At 45.7% G+C, this 8,715-nt stretch overlaps 1 protein-coding gene across 1 annotated transcript; it reads left to right on the top strand.

Moving 5' to 3' along the window:
- Window positions 1–33: 33 nt before the first annotated feature.
- Window positions 34–7,891, top strand: LOC108920403 (H(+)/Cl(-) exchange transporter 4). Its single transcript, XM_018729135.2, has 12 exons — window positions 34–794; window positions 1,331–1,485; window positions 2,827–2,926; window positions 3,388–3,575; window positions 3,718–3,840; window positions 4,048–4,254; window positions 4,436–4,516; window positions 4,651–5,196; window positions 5,292–5,478; window positions 5,584–5,982; window positions 6,359–6,575; window positions 6,709–7,891. Exons 1-12 carry the CDS (start codon window positions 776–778, stop codon window positions 6,797–6,799), a joined length of 2,313 nt encoding a protein of 770 aa, XP_018584651.1. The 5' UTR covers window positions 34–775; the 3' UTR covers window positions 6,800–7,891.
- The last annotated feature ends 824 nt before the right edge of the window (window positions 7,892–8,715 follow it).

Raw genomic sequence — 8,715 nt, 5'->3', positions numbered from 1 at the left:
AGGTCTCAAACAATACAAAGCAAAGTTCCCCCACGACGCGTCACTCTAAACCCCCTTCTTCTCCGCACAATGGTTAGGAGGTCACCCCTGAACCCCCCAGAATTCCCCTGTGATAAACTAAGAATAAACAACATAACAGCCAATCAGAAAGGAACGCAGGACTAGTATGCACAGGAATACACAAACACCAACTATTTACATAATCCACATAAGCCCTCCTCAGCGCCGTTATTAAATTAATGTTGATATTTCGATATGCCACACAGATCATCATCATGTTTGTTCATGTTTTGGAATTTAGTTACTACGGAAAGCCGCAATCTAAAAACAACACAGAGAAATGAAAAGAGCAAGAAATACACAGTGAGATAAAGCAGCGCGCCTAAGCTAAAAGAAAACGACAAGCGCTGGGCGTTTCGCAGCTCACACTTCCACGATCGTACACGCGTCCCAGGAGACGCAGCCTAGCGCACCGCTCCGCTTCGCGCTCTGGCGCGCGCGCGCCTTGACCCGCTGCGCGCGGCGCATGGCTGACGTCACATGGCCTCGGGCTGCTGTCACAGGGCAGGTTGTGGGCGCATTAATATAAACAGAATCCCGCATCGTGCAAAGCAAAATAGATAAATAAAATAAAGGAAAAAAAAAAAAAAAGCTTTAAAATTATACGCTTCCCCCGGCGGCTGAAGGACGAAGAGGGACGGGAATGCGCGCGGCGGCCCGCGGACAGAAGGTGCACGAGCGGTCGCTGTGACTCGTCGGGTGCGGGAGACGGGGGATGATGATGGCAGCCGAAGGTGAGTCATTGCAGAAAAGAAGTCTCCGTAAAAAAGCGTCTTTAACGTTGACTTATCATGTGTGCGTCCCTCCTGTTCGCGAACGCCGTGGCCGTGGTGGCAGCGAAAGCAACATTAATGCCCATTTTTCCATAATCATGACGACATTCGACGCCTTGGCAAAAAAGTGAGCTCCCTGGACCCTGCTGACTGAGATCGGCATCACAGATCTCGTCAAATGGCAGTCCTGAAACATGTTGTATTTACCCCCCGTGTGTATTTTGAAGAGTTGTGCGAGAAGAATTGATGATTGATGATGTGTGTGTTCTTCGTCATCGACTTGTCCCCCTCGAGGTGTGCGCTGAAGCCTAATGCCCCCCCCCCCATGTGTCTAACACTCCTTAGTAAAACATTTGGCCCTAATACCTGGCAAGTGAACAACGAAAGACAAGTTAGACTGCATTAACCCTCCTTAGTGTAATGCCTACGTTTTGGTGCTCGTGCCGTGCGCACAGTGACACTTTGGACGTGTGTCCTCCTTGTCTCTGGCCCTGCAGCGGAGAGCAGCCTGACCCCCGGCGAGGAGATGAATGGCTCCGGGAACCTGATGGACTTCCTGGATGAGCCCTTCCCGGACGTGGGCACCTACGAGGACTTCCACACCATCGACTGGCTGCGGGAGAAGTCCCGTGACACGGACCGCCACAGGAAGGTCGGTCCCCTCGCTTATCACCCTCCTGTATCCTTTCTGTCCGCCTGTCGAATTCTCCTCTCTCCAGGACACGTTCAGCGACGCTGTTAGATTGAGAAAAGCCTGCTACTGGGGTTGCTGTTTCAGCATTATGAATTCACACACACACACACAAACACAAACACACAACCGCTCATCCTAAGCGGGGCTGCGGCGAACCGGAGCCTAACCCGGCAACATAGAGCACGAGGCTGGAGAGGGAGGGGACACACCCGGGACGGGATGCCAGTCCGTCGCAAGGCACCGCAAGCAGGACTCGAACCCCAGACCCGCCAGAGAACAGGCCCCGGCCAAACCCGCTGCGCCATCGCAACCCCCGCGTTACAAATACCGCGATCTTATTTGAATTGAATTGAATTGAAGACTTTGTCATTTTACTGTTGTGCAATACAACGAAATTATAGTGGTACTCCCCGAGTTCTTCAGACAACAATATAAAACATAACACTTAAGTATAAAAATAAAAATTAAACAGTTTAAACCGATAACACAGTAAATAAATAGATATATAGATAATACAGTATAATACAATAAAAATTAAGCAGTGTTCAGCTGTTTCACAACTCTGGGGAAGAAGCTGTTTTTCATTCCTGCGGCATGTGAGTGAATTGTCCTGTATCGCCTTGCAGAGGGGAGAAGTTCGAAGAGATGATGTACAGGATGAGTGGAGTCCTTGATCATTTTGGAGGCTCTGCTCTGACATCTGGACAGATAAATGTATTCGACTGCCGGTAGCTGTGTGCCAGTGATGTTCTGAGGTGTCCTGATGACCTATTGCAGAGGCTTCTGTTCTTGTCTTGTGTAACTGGCGTACCATGCTGTACTGCAGTACGTCAGTACACTCTCCACTGTACATCGGTAGAAATTCATGACAAGATCTTGGGGCAGTCTCGCTCTCCTCAGTCTTCTCAAGAAATAGAGTAGTTGTTGTGCCTTTCCAGTGACAGTAGAGGTGTGTGTGTGGCCCAGGAGAGGTCTTCTGTAATGTTCACACCCAGGAATTTGAAACTGGGGACTCTCTCCACAGCCTCGCCATTTATGAGCACAGGACTGAGGTCAGTTCTCCTTTTCTTCCTGAAGTCCACCGCAATCGCCTTTGTCTTCCTGGTGCTAAGAATGAGATTGTTGGTGGAGCACCAAGCTGTCGGGTTTCGTTCCGCGTCCCTGTATGAGGTCTCGTTGTTTGTAATCAAACCAATGACTGTTGTATCATCTGCGAACTTCACAATGGTGTTTGTTGCGCGGGCAGGTAGACAGTCATGGGCATTATTTCTCATTAATATCTCAATAATGGCTTCCTAGATTACTAGCAAGAGTAAGGAGTCCATCTGGGAGTTTGTGAAGAGTCTGCTGGATGCCTGGTCAGGATGGGTGGTCATGCTTCTGATCGGCCTTCTGTCAGGTAAGCACTAGGAGGACTCTCATGATAACCATTTGACTTTGTTGCTGTTAATCTCCAAGTTGTATGTTGCGTTGCAGACAAGTGAAAATTAGCAGTACTTGTAAAATTCTGATCAAAACAAAACTTTTTGTCTTGATCTGAATTCAAAATAAAATAAAATAAAGTGTCTACATTCGGAGCAGCAGGTGTCACATTCTTTGGGGCTGTCACCTTATAATCTGAAGGTCCTGCACTAGCCCTAGACTGATACAGTAAGAATACCTTGCTGTATACAGTAAAGTGGTAAATTATCGCAAGAAGCTTGGTATACAAACATTAGACGTTGAGTCATCATGGTTAAAGGCATCAGCTTAATAATTGTTAATAATAATTATTTAACTAAGTCACTGAAGCATGAATTCATTAGAACAAAACTGTGTTTTGCTCCGTGTGAAACAGGCGAACCTCTTTCTCCTTGGTAGGAACATTGGCCGGTGTCATTGACCTGGCTGTGGACTGGATGACAGACCTAAAGGAAGGGGTTTGTCTGTCGGCTTTTTGGTACAGTCATGAGCAGTGCTGTTGGACCTCAAATGAAACCACCTTTGACAACCGGGATAAATGTCCGCAGTGGCAGACATGGTCTGAGCTCATGACGGGCCACACCCAGGCAAGTATTTCCTTTTCCTTGGCTGAAACTGAAAATGTTATCCGTGGCCTTTCCAATTTCTAGCCGGTTCTCGGTAATGTCGTGTAAGCCTGAAATTACGTATGATGACAACCACTTTGCTTTGTTCCATTTCTCATATCAGGGCGCTGGGGGATATCTCTTGAACTATTTCCTGTACATCGTTTGGGCGCTGTTCTTTTCTTTCCTGGCGGTGTCTCTTGTGCGCGTTTTTGCTCCATACGCGTGTGGGTCAGGAATCCCTGAGGTGAGCGTGACGCTTTATTCGGACAGTTATAATACTTCTGTGTCATTTAGCTGACGCTTTTATCAAAAACACCTTACAGCGAGACTGCAGCTATGGTGAAAATGACTGCAAGCTCAAAACACATGAATGTTTCTGAATGTTGTCTGAATGTTTCTTGCCTGGTATGAGGTGAAGACATGGTGGATTTCTCCCAATGCCTTTTTTCAGATAAAGACTATCTTGAGCGGGTTCATCATCCGCGGCTACCTGGGCAAGTGGACCTTGCTAATAAAAACAGTTACACTTGTGCTGGCAGTGTCCTCTGGGCTCAGTCTGGGAAAGGAGGGCCCGCTGGTGCATGTGGCCTGTTGCTGTGGAAACCTCTTTTGCAGCCTCTTCTCAAAGTACAGCAAGAACGAGGGTAAACGCCGGGAGGTAAGCAAGATAATATACCGCGAAGGCTCGCGTTTACATCTTACTTCAGCCCTAGGGGGCTGATAAAGACTTGTAGCTGTCAATGTCAATACCAATTCAGTCTTTATTTACACAGTGACTTGACATGTAGTAGTGTCCCGCAGTCTCTGCATATGTATTTTTTTATGGTCTTCTTGTGCAGGTGCTGTCTGCTGCAGCTGCAGCAGGTGTATCTGTGGCTTTTGGTGCTCCAATTGGAGGAGTTCTCTTCAGCTTGGAGGAGGTATGGATGCTTCCAATGCAGTTGAACTAAGGCGTATTTGTGCTTTACGGCGTTTGCCATTCCAGTTTACTGCGTTGCAGTGTTCCTTTTTTGTGCAGGTGTGCTGGTAAGATTCAGTGTCTTTTTTTCTGCAGGTGAGCTACTACTTTCCCCTGAAGACACTATGGAGGTCCTTCTTCGCAGCCCTGGTGGCCGCTTTCACGTTGCGCTCTATCAATCCTTTTGGAAACAGCCGGTTGGTGCTGTTCTACGTAGAGTACCACACGCCGTGGTACATGGCAGAACTTGTTCCCTTCATTCTGCTGGGGGTATTTGGCGGTCTATGGGGGACCCTCTTCATCCGTGGCAACATCGCCTGGTGCCGGCGGCGCAAGACGACACAACTAGGGAAGTACCCAGTACTCGAGGTGATAGTGGTGACAGGAATAACAGCAATTTTGGCCTTCCCCAACCCTTACACACGGCGCAGCACCAGTGAGCTCATCTCCGAGCTCTTCAACGACTGCGGGGCACTGGAGTCTTCTCAGCTCTGTGACTATGTAAATGACCCCAACATGACAAGGCCTTTAGATGACATCCCTGACCGGCCTGCCGGACCTGGGGTCTACACTGCACTGTGGCAACTGGCCCTTGCTCTGATCTTCAAGATCATCATTACCATATTTACTTTTGGAATGAAGGTCAGGGGCTGGGTGTGTAATGTGGGCAGGTGTCTTTTACTGGGGGGTCATTTGTAGATGAGATGTAGACCAGATCTCTTTGTTGGTGTGCACAGATACCCTCGGGGCTATTCATCCCTAGCATGGCTGTAGGGGCCATCGCTGGCCGCATCGTGGGCATCGCTGTGGAACAGATGGCTTACCACCACCATGACTGGATCATCTTTAAAAACTGGTGTCGGCCAGGAGCAGACTGTGTCACACCAGGCCTCTACGCCATGGTGGGAGCAGCAGCGTGTTTGGGTCAGAGTCTTACACACTTAAACCCTATTTGCTTAGTTTAAAGGGGTCGTCTTTTTCTGTACTCACCTTTGAGTTGTGGGCTCCTCCTGGGTGGCCTGTCTGCAGGTGGGGTGACACGGATGACTGTGTCGCTGGTGGTCATCATGTTCGAGTTGACCGGCGGTCTGGAGTACATTGTGCCATTGATGGCAGCAGCCGTCACCAGCAAGTGGGTGGCTGACGCCTTCGGCAAAGAAGGCATCTACGAGGCCCACATCCAACTGAATGGGTACCCCTTCCTGGATGTGAAAGACGAGTTTACTCACCGCACACTGGCCACGGACGTGATGCGGCCACGCCGTGGTGAGCCCCCGCTGGCTGTGCTCACGCAGGACAGCACCACGGTGGAGGATGTGGAGGCACTCATCAAGGAGACGGACTACAATGGCTTCCCTGTCGTGGTCTCCCGAGAGTCAGAGCGCCTCATCGGCTTTGTACAGCGCAGGGACCTCATCCTGGCTATCAGTGAGTTTTCAGGGTATCAGCACACACATGGTCACCCTGATAGTTTCACATCCACCTTTCTCTGTCATTCTCGTTTTCATACTTCTGTTTGTTTCCCTGCTTTTCACAATCCTCAAGGGAGTGCCAGTTATACTGGCTAACTTGTGTTTAGTTGTAATTGTTATCAGATAGTATAATTATACTTCAGTGTTTCTCATTCTTAATGTTGACAGGTAGTTCTTTAAGTTATAAATATGCATTGACTGTGTTTGGACTTTTGTGAGTAATCATAGTAATTTAGTGAAATTACAGCTGAATTTATTAAAAACTGAGCCATAATACCCCTTAATGTGTGTTGGTTTTTTACTGTCAGCATTATGTTGCTCTTATTTTCCAGAAAATGCCCGTCAAAAGCAGGACGGGGTGGTGAGTAACTCGGTGGTGTACTTCACTGAAGATGCGCCCCAGCTGCCTGCCAGCAACCCTCAGCCCCTCAAGCTGAGACGCATCCTCAACCTGAGCCCCTTCACCGTGACGGACCACACGCCCATGGAAACAGTGGTGGATATCTTCCGCAAGCTGGGTCTCCGGCAATGTTTGGTCACACGCAGCGGGTAAGCTTGTCTCGAGAAATCCAGCACCTTCCCCATCTCAGCCCGGTAGACCCTTTCTTAATTTAGTCAGACTGTTACACATTGTTGCAAAAGGCACGATTGTCATGTTATGTTTTTGTTTTTCTAAATTCAGGCGCCTCTTGGGGATCATTACTAAAAAGGATGTTCTCCGACATATGGCCCAGATGATGAATCAGGACCCTGAGTCCATCATGTTCAACTAATTATTTTTCAAGGAGGCCGCTCCTGCTGTAAACTAACTAGGGTATCGAAGGACCCTTTCTGTTCAGACCGTCATTTGTAGACCATGCAACCCTGCAGTAAGCCTCGAAGGTTTCTCCTAGTGTTACTTCACTAGTCGAAAGATGCAAATATAGATGGCGCTAGAGAGACGGACAAATTCCAGGTAGAAGGAAGAACAGAGAGATTAGCAGGGAATATCTGTGTTTATGGTACTGCTGCCATATTTCTTACTTCAATTTCACATCTGCTGGACTCAGGTCCCTATGGCTGGGCAAAGTATAAAAACTAACTTGTTTTCTAAAATCAGTGTCATGCTCAAGATTGTTCAAAGGTGCATAATTATATGCTTTGTGGACTAATGAAATGTGAGCATGGTTTAAAGTATTAAACTTGAATCTGTCATGGTATGTTTGATTATGAATAACAGGGTTGTTCATCTCTTAGAATCTGTAAAGGATTCAACTTTGCACTTTGGAAGAAAGTGTGCACTGATGTGTTAAAGCACGTTGCCGTCATACTGTCATGGTACCAACTGTTATCCGCAGTGCTTGGAATATAGGTTCCATTCACCAAAAGTACTGAAGCATGTACACTGTTTTGTGGTACCTTTTACAAGTTTGTCACACACTGCTCCTCGTGCAGTGCCAGTGCGTTCGTGTTTCATACGATTAATTTTGGTTTAACTTATAGTTTGATTTGAAACACTCCATCTTTCCAAAATTGTAGCTTTTTCTCTTCCGATGATCCTGATGGTGCAGAGTTCTCAGAAGGAAAAAAAAAAAAAAATCACAGTTTTATTAAGAAGTTCTCCCAGAATGTGAAGAGTTAGGGGTTGTAAATAATTGCACTGCAGTTTCATCCTCAAATAAACTGTTATAGACTTCCCATGGTAACTGTGTCTCTATTGTGAAAGTGCCATTCCTAAAATATCTCTATTTATTGTAGCTGTTTTAATTCATTTTGGTCTTGGGAAACTTCACATTTGATTTATGTTTTTACATAATGAGGTCTTTTTGTTTTTGTATTATACTATGCTTTGTAATAGTTGTTATGAAACAAGTTTGCACTCAATTTAAGATGTCTTAACAACATAGAAATCAGTTGATTTTTCTGAGATGAAATAGTTGCAGTATACTGTGCTAACACTGAATTAAAAAGAAACATTTTCATAAAGGATATGTATTCTACCATAAATTCTTCACCCCACTTTTTATTCTAGATCAGGCTCTTTTTTCTAGCATTTGACAGGTTTTTTTTTTTATTTCTTTGCTGTTATCCTACATTCAAGAAGTAGTGAACAATTATCTCTGTCATCACTTAGGCCCTTTTTGATAACGCCTGCATTCCATTAATAAATTTGTCACTAATAAAAATTATAGCTACATTTATGCATTTGAAAAATTAATTTCTCCAAAGTAATTTGCATTTATTAAACTTGTGGCTTTCAGTTGCCCCTGTTCAAAGCAATTGTCAGATTTGTACACACATGCTTCTAGAACTACTGCTCTTAAATTTAGCTGGTGTTGATAAACACACCCTTGCACTGGAAGCACACTTGTTCATAGGGCTAAGATTCAAAGGTTAAACACATACCACAATCACCATTAATGTCATACAGTATTTCTTTGTGTCATAAAATACCTCAAGGTGTTGCTACAGGAAAGTTCTGTAAAATGTAGAGATTAATAGTCGTTTAAAGGTAAACAGAAGCATGCCTTATTACATGCCTTTCTTTAACAGTAGATTAACTCGAGCAAAAAAAGTTATATACTGAAGAACACAAACTGTTACAAGAATAAAGTACTCACTACATGTAGTAGAACAGTAAACATGCTGTTGGGAGCACATTAACCAAGAGAAATTAACTACAGTCCTGCTGTACACTACAGTGATGGAC

Source organism: Scleropages formosus, chromosome 14 (assembly GCF_900964775.1).
Source record: "Scleropages formosus chromosome 14, fSclFor1.1, whole genome shotgun sequence".
Taxonomy (NCBI): domain Eukaryota; kingdom Metazoa; phylum Chordata; class Actinopteri; order Osteoglossiformes; family Osteoglossidae; genus Scleropages; species Scleropages formosus.
This window is presented reverse-complemented; position numbering and strand designations above follow the sequence as displayed.